Genomic DNA, 21,004 nt, shown 5'->3' on the forward strand with positions numbered 1-21,004 from the left:
CTCGTTGGTCATGAGCACTTTGAGTACGATGAGTAGATCCACCTCCACTTACAGCGATTTCTATTTCTCCACCTTCAGATTCCGAGGACAGGTTTGGGTTAGGTCAGGGAGGTCAGGTCAGGCACATCTTCATCATCCGAGTCTTCGAACTCCGAATTATTAAGAAGTTCTGCTATTTGTATTTCGTCGAAAGCTACAAATACGAAAAAAAAACAGTAGTTATATAGACCGAATGTACCACCTCAAGTACAAATTATAAACAGTTATTTATGTAACAAACGCCTAACGTACCATGTCAAGTACAAATTATTTTGACTGATCAGGAACCACTCTAAATATATACTTTTCTTACAAATATTGCTTGTTTTACAATATTCATAATTTAAAAGCACTATTTTATTTTAAAAACAATAGAAAAAACAAATGATTTAATTGATATAAACAGATAATCTTACCTCGTGTTAGCCGACGAGCCGACCGCGTGGTCATCTTGCTAAAAAGTGACACTAACACTGACAGTTGACGTAACCTGTCTAACATGACGGAATTGACTACAGAGTAAAGAATTATAATAACAGTAGCAGTGTTGGCGATGTAAAAAAACTACCCGGTAAATGAGCAATCCCTCATTTGTACTTGGGTAAGTACATTAGGCAGTTACTCCATCTATGTAGTACAAATCTCAGGTCTGAACTGTTATCGTTAATTTGTACTTGTACAAGTACGTGGGGACTTACGAGGATACAGTCCACTGCTGGACATAGGCCTCCACAAGTTTACGCCAAAAATAACGTGAACTCATGTGTTTTGTCCATAGTCACCACGCTGGGCAGGCGGGTTGGTGACCGCAGGGTTGGCTTTGTCGCACCGAAGACGCTGCTGCCCGTCTTCAGCCTGTGTATTTCAAAGCCAGCAGTTGGATGGTTATCCCGCCACCGGTCGGCTTTTTAAGTGCCAAGGTGGTAGCGAAACTGTGTTATCCCTTAGTCGCCTCTCACGACACCCACGGGAAGAGAGGGGGTGGCTATATTCTTTAGTACCGTAGCCTCACAGTACGCGTAGCCACACAGTACAACTTTCAATCACAGTACAATAGTCAAACATAAACTGAATAAAAATTATTTGAACTTCAGGAATTCTTCAGGAATCTTGTTTCCACGACATCGACATGCAAATTTTGATTCGTCCGATGGCGCAGTGTGCAGTGACCATACTTTCTACTCCTATGGTTGTGTGTTCGATACCTGCCTCGAGTTTGTTTGTAATATATATGTTTATTTATAAATGTATTGTTTATATGTAAGTTTTCGAAAAAGAAATCACTATACCAGCCGACTTTTACTCATAACACGAGCATTAAGTGGCTTACCTTAGGAACAGACGACCGTGTCTGTATGTTGAGATATTTATTTAAAATTATAATACTAAGCTCATAATCAGCTGGGTATTTGCGGAAAGGTCAAAGGTCGTCGCTCTCCCAACGTCTATTGATTCAGCTAATAACTTCAGCAATATGCATGTTGGACTAGACGCCTCGAGAGTACTGTGTTTGAACGTCTAATATTGAATTTTATTTTTGTAATCCGAGTATAAAAATGTACTTTTATTTTTAATAAAGTTTAAAATAGTGCCATGACTTATATATAGATTTATATATAAAATGAATACTAAAATATGTGTCACTCTTTGTGAATCATATTTGTATAAGAGTACATAACAGCAATTGTCAAAGAAATTAGTTTTGGGTACCTACTACTACTAACCTGATAGCTATGTATTTAATGGGTAGAGACCCCATATATCACTTTATTTTAAAGAAACGGTAACATATATAACTTCAAGATTCAGACTAATTTTTAAAACGACTTTAAAAGGAGGATGTTTTCAATTTGACTGTATTTTTATGTAGGTACGTTATCTCGGAGCTTGTAAGTGGATGGAGCTTGAGATGGATTTTGATGATTTTTATTTTATCGAAAAGTGGTGCGTGTTTTGGTCTTATGTACTAAGTAACTTTTCGACTAATCTTTGATAACGCATATTTACTTGACTATTTTTTCGTCTACATACGTTGTATCACTGGTCGATGTAATTGAAGTAGATTTTTTTTTTCGTTTTCAAGCAAAGACATTTATTATTTAGAAATAAAGAATAGTTTTATACCTAACAAAATCATAGATAAACAATAAAATTTTGGATGTGCTGTGACCGTTGCGCCAACCCGTCGTCAAACGTAGTCATTTTACACTTAATTCCTTTTTCTGTTATACCGTCAATATGCACACACTTGAACTCTCAGTCTTAGCTAAATAGAAGAAAACATGCTATGAAAATGAATGTGTGATTAGAGAACAGAGCGATTTAGAGATGGCATAAAAATATTTTTTTACATTGTAGAAAATTTAATAACATCTTAAACATGTATGTGTATTCAAATGGTCAATGGTTTGGTCAAATGGTTTCAATGGTTGTTAGTTTTTAATATGTTTTATAATATATTTGGTAAATTTTAATACCGATTTGCGGTAAAAAAAATTCAAATTTTGAGAAGTATAACCAAATATAAAATTACTTCAAAAATATGTGTTTACTTATATTACCTAGATCACAAATTATAGGACATATTGGTTGAGTATTATTATTGTGATTTGAAAAAAGAATGTATATATTTATTTAGGAAATGCATTAGAGATATTAATCATCCCTGACGCACTACAGAACCGAGCCACTCCCAGCAGTACCCTAAATGCGTTGTTGTACTCCGGAAAGTGCTATAGATAAGGAAAAAAAACTTGTGTAGTGGGTTCTATAAAGTGTAATCTTAACATTGGTTGACCAACGTGAACACTTGCGAGCCTGCATATTCACCCTCACTGACAACGCTGTCCGTTCTTTTTCAATATCAGCATCGTTTTTAAGCCCGGGTCCTAAACACATGCCCAAGATATTTAAATTAGTACCTTTTCCAAGTCTAGTCCCATTGGGCAAATTTAAAGGTTGGTGGTAAAATTGGTTTTGTACTCCCGGCTTTAAAGACAATCACTTCACTTTTTCTTACATTGTAGATCAGAGCCTACCGTCTCACGTCAGCCTCAAATATTGCTATATAATATATTATGTCAAAATTATGTTATGTCCTTAAAACATCAAGACATTGTTTATAGATATTTCGCTTTGTAGTGTGATGTTATATACCATATAGCCTTTCTTGATAAACGGTCTATCCAAACTTAAAATAATTCAATTTCACACAATACATATATAATTGTACATAATGAATGTGTCATTTCTGTTGGTCACTGTTCTGTAACAGAGCTAGCTATGCCGCGAGCAGTTTCGTAGCTCCTCGACTCATAAAATAAAAAAAAGATTCATCTCCTCGCTTCTTTAAACTATTCGTAAAGTGAATATTTTTTCATAAAACAACAACTTTACTTTGTAGCGAACTCTATTACTTTCGCAATAAAGTGGTTAGAGATCTTTCATTAAATAAATAAAGTTAGTTTCTTGGGACTAGACACTATTTGAATTTCTATTTTAAAACGCGTTTAAATGCTAGATTCACTGGGAATATTTAAACAATTCATTTCATTTTGCAATTCAAGTTGTTTGACACTAAGTTATTTAGTTACTGATTATACAGTTTGTAATTGTTTCATTTATCAATACATATAATAAAAACGTAACTGGTCGCTATCTGTACATTTAAGATATATGAGAAAAAATATTATTGCGACCCTTTATCAACGCAAATAGCACCCGAAACATTGATTGTCAGAATTTTTGCCTGTTTGTCGGTGCGTTTGTGCACGCTAATCTTAGAAACGGCTTATCCGATTTAGATGTGCTGTTTAATAAAATATTGTGGTAAGCTTAGCTTACGTTTAGTGTTTATTTCATGTCAATCGGTTCATAAATAAAAAAGTTGAACTTATTCCACGCGGACGAAGTCGCGAGCACTAGTAGTATTAATATATATCTATAAATAAATAGTTGAAAATAACAGAATAGTGTGAGTCTAGTCTCGTGGAATTTCTATCTTAACTCTAACTATGATCTATCCTTGAGAGGGCGCTGTATAGATGTCGTGGCCATATCGACATAGCCAACTAAATTTAACTGATGATTTGAGTCATTTCGAATTAACGTGTAAAACAATATTTACTTTGGATTTCATGTTTTGCACTTGTTTACTAGTTAAATTGTTATCGTAAACAATATCACTAACATATTGATTCCTTCAAAGCCCTTAAAAGCTGTACTTGCGGCTAGGACAACGACTTCTGTAATATTATATTTAAAAATTAAAATGTTCTATTAAATTAATCAAATTATGATTAATTTAAACAACAAAACTGTAAAAACAAATCACAATTTGATTATACATTAACAGCTAAAAGTCCACGTCACTAAGCGTCAGTGTTACTAAGCGTCAGCGTTACTGAGCGCCAGCGTTGTTACATTCGATTAACCTCCCCATATTTTGTAACTGGGTCTGTTACACTTTTAGTACAAGTAACGATTAGGAGAAAATTATTATAAGTTGTATTAAAAAAGTCATAATTTCGTATGGAGGTGCTGGGATTTGAACCCAGGACTTTCAGCATGCGAAGCAGACACTCTACCACTGAGTTACACCCCCTGTGTTCCTAATAAAGTTAAATTAAGCACATGTTCCACGTTGTATGAATGGGTGTTTATACTCTCAAAGCGTTTTAACCAATTACAGTGGAACTTGATGCACATAAAAATGTAAACCTGTGATTTGCTGGAACTGTAAAATTACCAACACCTAGACCACGGCAAATATCTGTATGGTCAATACAAATGTTTGTCATGTGCGGGGATCAAACCCGCAACCGCCAGCGCAACAGCCGTCGTCGTCATTTTGTCCTTATAACGTTATCTAAAAGAAAAGAAAAAATCATTACGGATCAAAATTTCAGAAAAAGAATTATGGCACCTGTGTCATTTTGTCCGTATATGTCACTTTGTACTTATTTCCCCGACCTACATACAATGCTACATATAATATTTTCCTATAAGAACTTTCGTACAAAAGAACACGATAGGCCCATCGTAAATTAATTTACCGACAAGACAATCCAATCATACCTATTATTTTCGATACCTTATTTGGTTTATTTAGATTATGGACGACAAAATATCGCGGAACTTATGTTCCGAATAGAAGTTCCAGTGTCGAATATATTCTATTAAGATCTACGTCTTATGTTTATAAGCTCTTTACTATTTTAAGATCAATATTAAGAAGAGATATGAGAGTTCCGGTGGTAAAACATGTGAACACAGACAGTGCGCTTTAATTATTCTTTGGGCAAATCAACGATAGCTTGAAATCTCAGCTACCTTGACTGAGATAGCTGAACCACTGAGTTTTGAAGCCATTGCTGTCTTTCCGTCTGCAATACATCTATTAACAAGCATACAAGTATGTCGTAATTATGGCGATCATCTAAAATTTTTCAACCAAGGCATAAGCCATTTAATTAAAACAACAAATAAGTCAGTCCACAGTCTCTTCATCATCGTCATAATTCTATATTGCGTCATCATAATTTCTTCGAATTTCTTATATTTAAATTAGTTTAATATGATCCGTGATAGGCATTTTTTGGCGCCGATATTGTGACCTGATTAGTCATCTAATAAGGCTTGAAGATGGAACCATGTCAGCTTTTGTTATTAAAAGGTTTTTGTAAATCTTGGTAGTTTAAGTATGTCGTCGGCCTAGTTAACTCCATATCATTAAAAGATAGAAATATTAATCTCTGTTTTTCCCAATTTCTTTTTAAATAAAATATTGTTTATTACAAGAAAAATAGCAAGCAGAATGAAAGACAAATGGATTTTTTCTAGTAATCTATACTTAAGATGAAACTGCAGATGGTCAAAGTCTAACTGAATTTAATTAATCAGATTATTAAGTTAACCGAAAATACTTGACTTCGAATCATCTAAATATATTGGAAATTTCAGGAACAAATAAATGGATTAGTTCTATTTTATGTTTGTGGTTTAAGTCGAGTCGAAAAAATATTAAGGAATTTTTGGCCCAATTCATGTTCTTCTATCTACTATAGTTCCAGAAATTCGTTTATACCCACACACGCACACACATATATATAAAAATGAATGTTTGTCTTTATGTCCTTTATAGAATCGTAAACTATGTATTTGAATCATGCATGAACTTCAGCAGTGTTGTGCATGAGCCCACAAAGGTTTCTGAGTTAGTACGACCAAGGAGAAAGCGTAGCAACGCGCGCAGGGTACGGCTAGTTAAATATAAATGTAAAATATTTGTTGTCATGTTCAAACATACAATATTTGTTAATTTATTATTTATCCCCTTTATGAGATGTCAATCGCTCGAAGTATTTAACACTATTTTCCGGGCTTTGTGATTTAAGTGCGATTGTATGGAATTTTACATCTAATTTTTAGCACATTTTTCGTGACTTTTTGGAACGAAATTCCTTACGGCAGGCTTGACATTTGGCTGAGCGACCGAACTGAAAAAAATGTGATACTAAAACCGTAAGAAAAATATATAACGGAAGTGACGTAATATCAGTCACACGGCTGTATAATATGACGTTTGTAAAACTAAAATATTATTATTATTATTTTGTTTGATTTATTTTATTTTACGGTATTTGTTATTTTCTAAAACACTAAATTTCCTAAATACTTTTATGTACTTAATTAAAAACCAATCATTAAATTAAAAAAAAATCACGAACTAGAAAATATATATAAAATTCAACATTTTTTTTCCAAATTGTGTTGCTTCTATACTATCCGAAGGAACTTCGTTCCTACCTGGTGTCCCATGACATCACATACTTTCATTATTTTACTGATGTATCTATAATTATATCCCTTAGAACCTAAAAATTTCATAAGCTGGTAAAATTTAGGTAAATTTATATAAAAAGGCGAGCGATAACAAAAATATTAAGTCTATAGGGTTATCTTTTGTTTGTTTGAGGAGCATTGCGCTAGGACCATTATTCTAGAGTTTACACAAAGAAAGTTATAAGTAAAGTAATTTAACTGTACAAATATAATTTAACACATAATTTAATAATTGTGAAAAAAGTTACATGTCAAAGTTTTTTCGTATGCTACCTGAAAATTAAGTATTAAAAAAAAACTTAAATCTATATTAAAAAATAGTGTATTACTGTATAAAAGAAAACACTCCAGTTGAGCCACTTAGCTCTATGTAACCCTTTCTTTTGCACAAGCGTATTTAAATTACATATCGCAAATAAACGTCTAATCTTCTTCGACGATTAACATTTGATTAATACAAATCAAACATCACGCAAAAGCTATTATTGTTCGCTTCTTATCTCGTAGCGAATTAATAACATCTAAAAAAGGATTTAATATCTATTATTTAATATTGAGATATTTCGGTGTAGTCTATATAAAACAGATTCGCTCGCCGGTCTGCGGGGCCGTCGTCATGGTTACTAGGTCGCGCTCAACAAGTCGATCGATGGTGCAGCTCCGATGCAGCTCAGGTCGTTGACCTTTGATACACTTTACGGCTATTTGTTTATCTGTCTCGTGTTCGACGTGTACGTGTTTACGATTGAAACAGATTTGCTCAATTTTCAGTAATTTATTGTTCTTGTCTTTTCATGAAAAACTTATTTTTTTTTTTTTCATAATTTCGTAATTCTGTATGTGTTATGTTTTTACTAATTATAATTAACTTTTTTGAAAGTACTGCTAGAATTTAATAATTTTTTTTTCTCGTTGTATGCTGATGGCCAGTAGATTAGAAGTTAGAAACCCAAGAGACTACTTACTAGTCTACAAGCTAAAAGAGCTATGCAGTAGGTCGTGTAAAATTAATTGTTTAAAGAACACCCTAAGAAAAGGGTCCTACTTATCCAACTTCAAAAACACCAAAATAAGGCGTTATTGAATACTAATAAATAAAATTGGAGTGTCTGTTTGTAATGTTAAAATAAGCACTTTTACTAAATGCATATGGGATGTATACACGGCACATCTACCAAAATGACATGTAATACAATTTTTGTCTGTCTATCTATCTATCTATCTATCTATCTATCTATCTATCTGTCTGTCTGTCTGTCTGTTTGTTCCGGCTAATCTCTGAAACGGCTGGATCAATTTGACGGGGCTTCCACTGGCAGATAGCTAATGTAGTAAGGAGTAACTTAGGCGACTTTTATTTTAGAAATTTATTTATTTATAACTCTGCAAACTGAACAATAACTTTTTGGTTAAACTACACACGGACGAAGTCACGGGCTCAGCTAGTATTATATAAATCAAATAAAAGCTTTTCATTTAATATCTCAACTTGTATCAATTTTCCTCCTAGTCTGAAGAGGTATTTGCCTGTCGGTAAGACTTGCAGCAAAGAGGAGAAAAGACGAGAAGAGATGTGTTCGAATAACCAATCGGATTTTCGGAGGAATCGTTATTTCCACATCACTTGTCCGCTTAGATTCAGTGGGAATGGATTGAGCGGAGAGGAGAAGAGATGTCATATTTTTTATAGAATTTTGTCGCGGCACAGCGGAGATGCGTGTAGTCGCCCGGCATGGCGACGCCCGCACTATCGCTCCGCGTTTTTGCTTTTGTAGACAGCAATTTTCTAGTTTTCAGCTTTTCACAGCTCACATCTCCACTCCGCTACACATCTATCTTCTCATGCGTTGATGGAAATAGGGCCTTATAAACTTGCTTATTCCATTCAAAACTATCATCACTTTTAAAACCCTTAAATATTTTAAAAGTCTTTTTTAAATAAAAGACTGGCTATATAATCATCATACTCGCAATTGCTGAGTACAGACTAACAATATATATTTACTAGCTTCTGCCCACGACTTCGTCCGCATGAACTTTGCTCCTATTGGTCTTAGCGTAATGATATATAGCCTTCTTCGATAAATGGGCTATCTGACACTGAAATAATTTTTCAAATCGGACCAGTAGTTTCTGAGATTAGCGTGTTCAAGCAAACATACAACAAACAAACTCTTTAGCTTTATAATATTAGTATAGATTACGTTTTAGTAAAGTGCTATTATAAACTTACATAATTACGTATAAAGTCAGCGGAGGCAGCTAGTGATTGATAGGGTGAGTGGAACTAAGTTATGCATTTGATTAAACTGAGTCTGTGGCGCGCTTTGTAGTTCGAATACAGCTTCTGTGTGTGAGTTTGTTATTAACAGACATGAATTTAAGACTTGACTTAAAATTAAAAAAGTTTATTGGATTTATAATATGTATCGTACTTTAATTGATTCATTTAGCCTCTAATATAACAGAAATGAGTGAATGCATCTTTCTCTACGTAGGAAAACGATTCCAATCCTCAATAGTTTAATACACCAAGCTGCTTTACTTTGGTGAATAATTTTCATACCATGAGTAATTTTTGCTACTAGGTGTCATTGATAAATCTGAGACTGACTTAAATAACTTTAGAGTCCTAATTACACAAGACACTCAGATTAGAAACAAATATTTATGTATGCAAACACAAATATCATCCAATCGTGTAATTAAACCCCATTCTATATATACCAGAATGGTTGTCCATAATTATGTAGATCACTTTAATACAAGTTGTACGAAAACACTAATGGATGCTGAGAAGTAATTAAACTTTCCGAAGACAACGAGAGAATCTAAATTTATTTATCTATACTATAATATTATAAAGAGGTAAAGTTTCTAACTTTGTTTGTATGTAGGAGGTAATCTTCACAAACACTGACTCGATCACGAAAATTCTTTCACTAACAGAAAACTACACTATTCAGGAGTGACAGAGGCTATATTTTATTGTTATTGAACAAAAAATTAAGTGTAAAATCTTATATATAAAATTCTCGTGTTACATTGTTAGTTACAATACTCCTTCGAAATGGCTGGACTGATTTTTATGAAATTTTGTGTGAATTATCGGGTAGGTCTGAGATTCGGCTAACAACTATTTTTCATACAGCTAAGTTATGGGGGAGGGCTTAAGGGGGGCTAATAACATATACGGAAAAACAACGTTTGCGGGGTCAGCTAGTCAAAAATAAAGTGCCTACGTTTAGTAATTAAAATAAATACCGCAGCATATTAAAATAAAGAAACATCGACATCGTTCTAGTGTAGTGGTGCGTGTGCTATGTAGATGTCTTAACACCGGCGATTCGATTCCTGCTCGGTATGGATATTTGTATTTCTACAAACATTTCTTTCCGGTATGGATATCAGTCCTTGTGGGTCTTCCCACCGAGCCTTGGTACGTTACACGTATAAACGTATACACGTTAAGCTGGCGGTCCCGGTTGTTATGATAGACACGTGATTGCGTTCATTACTTACAGAAGGGAATATATCCGCCCACCCGATTAATCTTCGACCCTACTCCTACACGGAGAAATACGCCTCAGCAGTGGGATAATACAGGCTGAACCAAATTAAAATAAATGTTTTACATATATACCCGATCGTCTGTTCCTGTGGTAGGCAAGCTAATCCATGGGTTAAATATCAACCGATTAAAACATATACATATTATTTTTTAATAATGGTATATAAGTAAAAGTACAACGAAAAAAAGATAAACGATGGATTGATTTAATTTGCTTAGTAATTGACCAAAGGGTGCGGTTACAATAATTATCATTACGTCGATATTGACGAGCTTCCATCAAGTTTTTTCAATTTTATAAGCTTAAACTTTCATGACCATAAATATTTTCATTTATATGGGAAACTAGCTGTGCCCGAGACTTCGTCCGCGTGTTATTAAAAAAAAAATATTTTTCAGTTCGCAGAGTTATAAAATAAATAAATTTCTAAAATAAAAGTAGCCTAAGTTATTACATCAGCTATCTGCCAGTGAAAGTCCCGTCAAAATTGGTTTAGCCGTTTCAAAGATTAGCCGCAGCAAACAGACAGACAAACAGACAAAAATTATAAAAAATGTTATTTTGGTGTATGTACCGTGTGTATTGTATACATATGAATTTAGTAAATAGCGGTTATTTTAATATTACAAACAGACACTCCAATTTTATTTATTTTTATAGATAAGATAGGAAACATGTTTGGTGTTAGTGATTCTGAGTTTCTTATTTTTCGATACTATTAATTGTTTACTATAATTATAAGCGCCATGGTAACGGGCGTAAGCATGTAAAATCCGTGGTGAAACTACGGTGCCCCCGAAATAATAATATATTTTATATGATTCTTTTCAATCTCATCAAGTGCTTACTTATGTGATTATAAAATATCTTAAAATCTTTATTTATAAACATGATTTTTTTTTCTAGAACGTTCATACTGCTAACAATATTCTCTCAGTGTATGGGAGAAGTGAAGATACCGGTATTATCTTGGAAGCGAGACACCGGATTTGCGATAATTTGGTTTCCTCTCTTCAAACTGTTTCCGGTAAGTCCCTTGACAATTTACTCAAAATTAAACTTATGGTATTGTTATGTGATTGTATATGATATGCATTTGTGATGAAATAAAATTGCACATTTCGTAACTGACTCCTTTGTTTGAAATGAAAATATTTATTTCGCCATAAGGTTACACATACTTAACAAACATCAAAAAAATTAAACATTAAAAAAACAAAAACAAATCAAGAGTTATGGTAGCTAACAATTTCAAAATTGCTATAATATTAACATTAGGTACATTAGAAACTTAGGTAAGTAAGAGGGCAGGGGAATATCAAATCTCATTCCATAGTTATAAAGCTTTCATAGTATAATAGAAGTAGAAGGTACTACTTAGACATACTAGTATACTTAGTACATTTATAAACAGGTGTTGCTTACAATAGTTATAATGTGGGCTGTGTGCGGTATACTCACGGTGTCTGGCGCGCTAGGACCAGACCACCCTGCCAGAACTGATGTCAAGCTCAACATCATCGAGAGGGCACCCTGGTTCAGAATTCCTTACCCAGGTAACGTAATAGATAGGTAACAAACTTATAATGTTTGTTATAGTAGGGTAATACCAAATAATATTAATAAATAAAAGCATTTTTAATAATAGCTAATACAATTATTTGAACTAAAATATTAACACAAGCAATTGTTTTTGTATACGCATTTCTATTTAAAGTATTTTTAAAATAGAAGTGATTATGAATACACATTGTATGTAAGACAGTTGTAATTAACACAGAGCTATCGCCATATCGGGTAAATTAATTGCAGTAGGATAGTCTGTGGCTTCCTAATCGTTACGAGTCTGTCGTGTTGCCATTTTACTCTACCGTTGCCAAATAAAAAGTTTATTAACCTATAATATTGCTCGCTGGTATCCACTAAGGTTACATTATATTTAATAATTAAGTAATAAAGTCTTGAAATAGCGTTCATTAAATTAATAAGAGAACCGTGGTTGTAAAGTCGACAAAACAGCTTTAATTACCTAATGATATGAACGACTCAGAACACCAATTACAACAAAAAAGCTATTTTATTAAATACTAGCGACCCGCTCCGGCTTCGCACGGGTATAAAATATAATTATAGCCTATGTCATTCACTGAAAAAATGATTAAAATCGATCCAGTAGTTTTGATTTATTCATTACTGCCCGTGGCCCGCACGCGTTAACTTAGAGTAAAAGCCGGCCGGAACCGCCGCAAACGCTACGTACCGCGATCTTTAAATCTGTAATATCTTCGAAAATATTCATTTAAATCATATGCTGTAAAGGGCCATATAGATCTATATTAAATAAAAAATATATTTAAGGTATTTAATTGGATAAGGATTAATGCTGTATTGGTTAAAATCGCTTCGAAAATTAGCCATTATTTGTCGTAGAAAGTAAATGACAAAAAAATGTTATTGTGGGATATCCATAAGAGATAGTTATATACCATCGCGGAGTTTTCTGTAGACCTTTTCAATGTGTACAATACTTAGTACATTATTTTGATAAATCTCGTAGGGTTCAGCCTGCGTTTGCAATTTAAGCGAAAAAAAATAATAATTATTTACGACATAACATTAGAAAACTCAAAAATAACAGTATTTCTCCACTATTTAATGGATGTTATTATACATATAAACCTTCCTCTTGAATCAATCTATCTATTAAAAAGAACCGCATCAAAATCCGTTGCGTAGTTTTAAAGATTTAAGCGTACATACATATGCAGGGACAGAGAAAGCGACTTTGTTTATACTATGTAGTGACGTTTAACACTGTATATTTAAAAAATGTATATTTTTGCGTTTCTATTTAACTTCTACGTTTGTCAATTTTATTTGCTGTTCTGCTCATATACCTTTTGGCTTAATCTTATATGTCCTATATTTATGAATAAAACAAACAGTCCACTGTAAAGAAATACAAAAAAAAAACAATACAAGAAAATTACTGTATATAATCATAGAACATGATTTTTCAATAAGTGAGATGATAAAAACGGTTTTTAATATTTTTAATAATTTTCGCGAAATTTTACGCCCACAAATGATCCTTCGAACTAATCACGTTGAATTTTTTAATTTACTCTATTAACTAATTAAAACTTCAAAAAGAAAACTTAAGACTGCTTATAACGACGTTTAAAAGGCTTGCCACTTTTATTTTATCGATAAGATAAAGTTATTAAGTCTTATGAAACTACAAGGGTTGTTCAGTTAACATTTATTCTAAAAATAATTTAAACAAAAAATAAATAGAAACAAATTAAAATTATTTTGAATTTATGCAAGAATTAGATATAATAGTATAGTAATAAGCTATAACAAATTTAAAAGCTACAACAAATTTTATTGGTCTTTCACTTTTCAATGATTTTATCACAACAATACAAACAGCTCCTGGGGGGATTGGGGATTGGGTTGGCAACGCGCTTGCGATGCTTCTGGTGTTGCAGGCGTCTATAAGCTACGGTAATCGCTTACCATCAGGTGAGCCGTACGCTTGTTTGCCGACCTAGTGACATAAAAAAATAAAGACATAACAATAAGACTACAAATCTAATATACAATTTTCCAAATTAATAAACTTATAATTTTTAATATCAGATTTAAATCATAATTTAAATAATTGATATCAGAATCCTCTATAATACCTGTACAGACGATTCACCTTCAACCCTTATACTATATTGAACAGGCAATATAGCCCAGCAATAGAATTAACGGACTCATTCATTTCAGTAAAGACTGACAACTTTTTGGTGAAAGTACGATGATCTAATTAATAGGCCATACAAATGCTTGTCGTGATCTAGACGTTTGTGATAGTGTGTCATGTTACACTCACAGGCTGCAAACAACAAAGACTTCCAGACAGGATTCACATCCTTCAGGCTACTGAAAGTTGTTGAATGTTTTGCATTTATCTATACAGTACCTGGGTGACCGAGCATAGCTCGGTATTTATTAGTAAATCGTGTTTTTTGGAAATCATATTTAAATACGAATTTACATATTTATAAAATATGAATAATATTTTTTTTACCGACAATAATAAAGTGAGTGTCTGTTTGTAATATTAAAATAACCGCTTAATTTAAATGCATATGGACGTATACACGGTACATATACCAAAATAACATTTTTTATAATTTTTGTCTGTCTATCTGTCTGTTTGTTCCGGCTAATCTCTGAAACAGTTGAACCGATTTTGACGGGACTTTCACTGGCAGATAGCTCATGTAATAAGAAGTAACTTAGGCTAATAATTTTTGAAATTTATTTATTTTGTAACTCTGCGAACTAAATAATATTTTTATTTAATTCCACGCGGACGAAGTCGCGGGCACAGCTAGTTGTAAATAATGATGCAGCCGTAGTGCAGTAGTAGTGTCTTATCCGTGCGACACTCAGTCATCTTGTGATGGTCATTATTGGCATTATAATTGCAGTTTTTTTTTTCAAATTATCGAGATTACTGTGATGACATCTCGTTTCATGACGAAGTAATTTAATAAATTTATGATGAGCAGGCGTTTCGGTAGCCTATTTCTACGTTAAATTGATTTTGTCAGGGAGCCGTGACGCTACAAGCAATTTGTGTACACGTAATAAAACAGGATGATATTGAAAGTACGCGATGAAAATATTTATTGACGGATACGCTGAACATAATATTTTATGTATATTTTTAATGTTTCAATTTCGTATGTTAAACAATTCTTAAAATTTAATTTTATATGATTTTAAGTATAAAAATATTTTTTTTCTATTTTTTTTACTATATAGATATTTTGATGTTTCGTATTAAATTTTTGTCGATTTTATTACAGGTCAATGGGGAGTACCGACGGTGAGCGTTGCTGGAGTTCTAGGCATGCTGGCTGGGGTACTCGCGTGTACCGTGGAATCTATCAGCTACTATCCTACTACTGCCAGAATGTGTGGTGAGCTTAGATATACACATAAGTTACGTATTAATATAAAAAATACGTACACATTCAAGCACACACGCAATGAAAGAAGAACACACGCATGGAGGCTAACACATAACACATACGCGGTCTTATTTGCATTAGCCACATGAGACTTCACGTTCTAAAACATTTTATATCTGTTGTCGTTTTATTACGCAGGAGACCTAGAGTCGCTTGCGCTGCGACAGTTTGATATTCCCTTTGATTTATTCTGTTTTCATTTCCTATTAAAGTAGACTAGAAAAGGTAACCAGATTAGGCGCTATTCTAATATACATATGAACCTCATGTACTCGCGAAAATATGACGCCACAAGTCAAGGACTATAATATTAGGCAACTATGAAGGATTAATTTCGTCGGTAGCAAGTTTTGTCCTCATTTGTAATATTTGTAAATATCTAACATCAGTGTCGAGTGGACATAAGTTAACGTAGCGTAAACAAGGAGAAGCAAATCATATACGAGTATGACGACTAGGCTTTTTTACGACTAGGCTTTTTTAGATTGTCAACAAATGACTAGTGTTACACTTAATATGGGACGATAAGGCTCAGTGCATCTTATACGAAGATGAATTTTATAGATACATATATATATATATATATATATATATATATATATATATATATATATATATATATATATATATATATATATACGGTCGAATTGAGTAATCTCCTCCTTTTTCGAAGTCGGTTAAAAATATTTTAATAATTTATCTTGGAAAAAATATCACTAAAAATATTCTCCAATTGTAAAATTGCTTGTAAAATATCGTACAGAAAATATAATATTACATTTTTATCCTGAATTTTAAGTAGATTCAAATCCGTAATTTAAGCGTCTCGCCTTTTTAAAAGTTTCACATCGATCTCGACGAGAGTTACTCTAGATAAATGGTAGAGCCGATAAAAGGAAAAATTATTGTCGATAAAAATAAAATTTGTTTTTGGTTCAAAAGACTTGTTACACTGAAACAAAACGTGTTTAGAAACTTGTTTGTTTCACTTTTGTTATATTCTATCTGTTTCTATTTTTATTATCTTCTTACATTATATTATATCATAATTATTTTAATATACAAATACATTTATTACAAACTAGCTGACCCCGCAAACGTTGTTTTGCTATATATGTTACTCACCCCCCTTATAATAGCTGTATGAAAAATAGATAGAGAAGATGTCGGCCGATTCTCAGACCTACCCGATATGAACACAAAATTTCAAAAAAATCAGTCCAACCGTTTCGGAGGAGTAATGTAACTAACATTGTGGTACGAGAATTTTTTATATAAGATTTATCACTGAATTTTTCTGGTAATGATAGAATTTTTGGGATCGGACCAGTATTTGCGAAAATTACCCCCTACAAACAAACAAAGTTAGAAACTTTACCTCTTTATAATATTAGTATAGATATGTATGTTAAGAGAGATACATATTATACAACTGAGGTTGGGTACAGCAGTATCCTGCTCAAAATTTGGAGTAGCCCGACTGGGGGTACTTCACCTAATAGAAGATGACAGCTAAATAATACTGCTTTCAAGCAGTGTTATGTCTCTGTGGTAAGAAAGGTGACCAGAGCTCCTGGGGATGGGGATCTAGGGTAGGGTTGACAGCGCGCTTCCGATGCTTCTCGTATTACAAGCGTCTATAGGCTACGGTAATCGCTTACCATCAGGTGAGACGTACGCTTGTTTGCCGACCTAGTTGTATAAATATTTATCGCGGCCGTCAGGAACTTAAGAGGGTACTGAAAATGACTGTAGGGTTTCTCAAACCTCAATCTCTCATCTAAAAGGTATAAATACCACTCAGTTGAGTGGTATACCTTTTTGGGTACTCTACAGTCAATGCAGCACTTCCCTACAATTTTTTTTTAGTTATGACTTGATTTTTAACAATAATAATGGATTATTACCTTTAAGGTTTTTTTTCTGAGAAGTATTTTTCTTTCTTTTTTTTCTACTATACCTTATTAAAATTTTGGTGTAAATGAAATTGTTAAGTTTTTTATATATCTATTGTCTAAAATATTGTTTATTTCTTTCTTACTTTACAAATAAAAGTTCTCATTAGTGTTTTTATATCAGCCACGCTTAAACATAATGAAGGTAACAATTAAGTCTGGATTCTAATCTGAAGCAAGCAATGCTTGTTTACTGCACTTTTGAATTTTTTTTCTGCGTAATATTAATTCTTAAAAAATCGATCTGTAATATAATTATATTGCTATCAGAGAAAGGCAAAGTATAGAGCTAAAATAAGAGTAAAAAGCATTAATTGGACCCTCGAGGCCGATCTGATTTGAAATAAAAATTGCTATAAGAATGCTTAAGATAAAAATTCTGTCACACATATATCGCGAGTCTATAGTCATTTTTGCTAATACTTATAGTAATTTCGTCGAGAAACGAGAAATAGGATATGGTATGGTAAGGTATATGGTAATGGTAAGGTATATTTTTAGGATATTAGGACAAAAGTATATTTTTAAGATATAATAAATGTTTATCTCAATCCGCCTGTGAACCCCAGCCGCACCACCGCCGCCGCTGCATGCCATCAACCGCGGCCTGGGCACTGAAGGGCTGGGTACGCTGCTGGCGGCGCTGTGGGGTGCCGGCAACGGGACCAACACCTTCGGCGAGAACGTGGGCGCCATCGGCGTCACTAAGGTGACTGCATTTACTATACGAATGATAAAATTTAAGAGCGACCAAATCTTTCGTCGAAAACTTTTTAAGTTCAACAAATATTATGAGTCGGTCTGTCGGTATATGGTCGAAAATAATGCTTAGAATTTTCGTATATCTTAAAAATTACTGAAACTATTTTAACATTGAGAACTGATCTGAATAACCTGAAACTCGATTCTTCTTGCTATGTGCAATAAAATAAAATTTAAACTTTTTTTGGATGCTAAACTACATGAAACTAAACTGTATTTATATTTATATATGTAATATTTCTATGTATATTTATCAAAAACAAAATAGTTTTCATAGTCGGCTGTTACCTGTAACACAAGCATTAAGTTGCTTACCATAGGAACAGACGACCGTGTGTGTATGTTAGAAGACATTTATTTATTATTATTTATTTATTATTATTTATAATTCTTTTTTCGTCATTCAACTGCTTGTGAGACGTTGTAGACATTTAGGTAAAAATTTAACGTTTTGTATTCCAACATGTTGTTTGTTGTTCATTTATCATGTGTTGAATAAAACACACAGCGTTGTGTAAAGAAGCAGTACGTGAATTTCCATCTTAATATATGAATAAGTTTAACACTTCGCAGAATCTAGTGCAGTTTTACCTTTTACATAAGCACCAAAGGGGGTGCGAACAAAAAGATATTTATAGCGTGTTACCATCGCGTTTGTGAATTTCACTGAGAGAACAATGTAATTTCAAATCAGTGAAAATCGTTAAATTGAAAAAACTTTTAAACACAGCGTATTCAAAATTTACAACACACCAAGTTTAATTTAATATAAAAACAACAGAAGAAAATTATTATGCTACGAACGAATCCGCGTAGGATGAAATTTTAAATAAGTCTATTGCTTTGTAAGAAGAGCAGAGACCAGAACATTCTGGTACTGATACTACGCTGTACAGTGTTGTATGTGTGTGCCCATACAACGCTTTATGTTTTAGGAAAACACATGATAAGTACTAATAATCTTTTAGTTTTCAATGTACTTGGAAGAAGGACAGTTCGGGAGGAAAACGGCACATAAAATGCAAAACGCGTTTAGAACCGTAAAGATCTCTTAGACCACAGCTAAATAATACTGTTTTCAAGCAGTATTGTGTTCCTGTTGGTAAGTAAGGTGACCAGAGCTCCTGGGGAGATTGGGGATTGGGTCGGTAACGCGCTTGCGATGCTTCTGGTGTTGCAGGCGTCTATAAGCTACGGTAATCGCTTACCATCAGGTGAGCCGTACGCTTTTTTGCCGACCTAGTGATATAAAAAAAAACCCACAAAAAGATCATCGTTTACGAAATATTTTAATATATATAGTACAATATGTTGTGTCAGGTGGGTTCGCGCCGCGTGGTGCAGTGGGCGGCGGCGCTCATGGTACTGCAGGGAGTGATAGGGAAGCTCGGCGCCGTGTTCATACTAATCCCGCAGCCCATCGTGGGAGGACTTTTTTGCGTAATGTTCGGCATGATATCTGCGTTTGGTGAGAGCTATATAATAATATAAATTAATAATAAAATTGAATTTTTTTCCTCTTTACAATATAAACGAACACCACACACACATTCAGGACATGCTTAAACAAATATTCGAGTGAAAAAATAAACGTATAAAAATAGATCGGTTGATTTTAATGTTTATATTCTATGAAATTATTGAGGTTATCGTGGAAATAAGCACATTTATGAAATGGAATATGATAAAGAATGTGATGGACGTTTTGTTGAATTGATGAGTGATGTCGTCTAAACTGTCGTGGTCGGGGATTTCATTTCCTATTCAGGGCATCGTGTGTGAGTTCGTGATACTTACATATACATAGGTACTAAACAAAATTTACAAGTTCACATATGTATACTGTTCAAGAGAATCAATGCTTAGAGACGGACTGAAAATGACATCTCAATAATGATATTAAGATTCCGTTTAATCTCTATACATATTATATAATAAATAAATAAACTCTTCACACTCAACGGTCCCCAATAGGATTTTCTCCTGTGTCGTGAATTCGAAAACATACACAAACTCAACATTCAGACCACGAAAAACATCTATATGGCCAATACAAATGTCTATCAAATACCAAGATACAGATATGTATTTGAACGCCACTGATTACAGTTAGTTATAAAAATCTGTGTAGTACTGTGTAGTAGTGTAAACTGTGTGTAAAATACTTGTAGCACTAATGCCCATCTCCAGTATGAAACGGAACAGTCTTCGGTGAAACTTTACCAAGTAAACGTCAACTAAACAAGGAAAAACAAAACAAAAACAAATACATAATGCCTCAAAATGTGTCAGTGTAAAGTGTAAATGCCTGTAATATATGTTGTTATCATATATAATGTTTGATGTTTAAATAGTATTTATTATTATCTAGCAAGATTAGACATTTGTTACCTACCTACATGAAAGAAGATTTATTGTACCATCGTCATCATTATATTCAGGTCTGTCCGCGCTCCAGTACGTGGACCTGAACAGCTCCAGAAACCTGTACATCATCGGCTTTAGCCTGTTCTTCCCGCTGGTGCTCACGCGTTGGATGAGCGCGCACGGAGGAATCATACACACCGGCGTTGAGGCGCTGGACGCCGTGCTGCAGGTGAGCGTTGAATGTATCGAGGAAAATATTACAATTCAATTGAAATTAATAAAATTGAAAGTAATATCAATCAATTAAGCTAGTAACATGCCATTGCTGAGCATATCTCTCTTTCTCCATGTAGGAGAAGGATCGGATCCTAATCTGCTGCACTACGGGTTTTTGGATATATTCCCTACTATGAGTAATGATCGCTATCAG

General features: G+C 33.5%; 1 protein-coding gene and 1 non-coding gene across 2 annotated transcripts in view; one reads left to right on the forward strand and one right to left on the reverse strand.

Moving 5' to 3' along the window:
- The window catches only part of LOC123657084 (solute carrier family 23 member 2), a 58,135-nt gene that overhangs the window by 23,298 nt on the left and 13,833 nt on the right, over window positions 1-21,004 (forward strand). Inside the window, exons 7-12 of the mRNA XM_045592671.1 lie at window positions 11,361-11,481; window positions 11,869-12,010; window positions 15,326-15,439; window positions 18,015-18,154; window positions 19,528-19,675; window positions 20,649-20,803. Coding sequence (XP_045448627.1) covers window positions 11,361-11,481; window positions 11,869-12,010; window positions 15,326-15,439; window positions 18,015-18,154; window positions 19,528-19,675; window positions 20,649-20,803 — 820 coding nt within the window. The remainder of the gene's footprint in view (window positions 1-11,360; window positions 11,482-11,868; window positions 12,011-15,325; window positions 15,440-18,014; window positions 18,155-19,527; window positions 19,676-20,648; window positions 20,804-21,004) is intronic.
- Trnaa-cgc lies at window positions 4,571-4,642 on the reverse strand. The gene has a single exon. It is a non-coding gene; the product is annotated as a tRNA-Ala (tRNA).

This window comes from Melitaea cinxia, chromosome 10 (genome assembly GCF_905220565.1).
Source record: "Melitaea cinxia chromosome 10, ilMelCinx1.1, whole genome shotgun sequence".
Lineage (NCBI taxonomy): Eukaryota > Metazoa > Arthropoda > Insecta > Lepidoptera > Nymphalidae > Melitaea > Melitaea cinxia.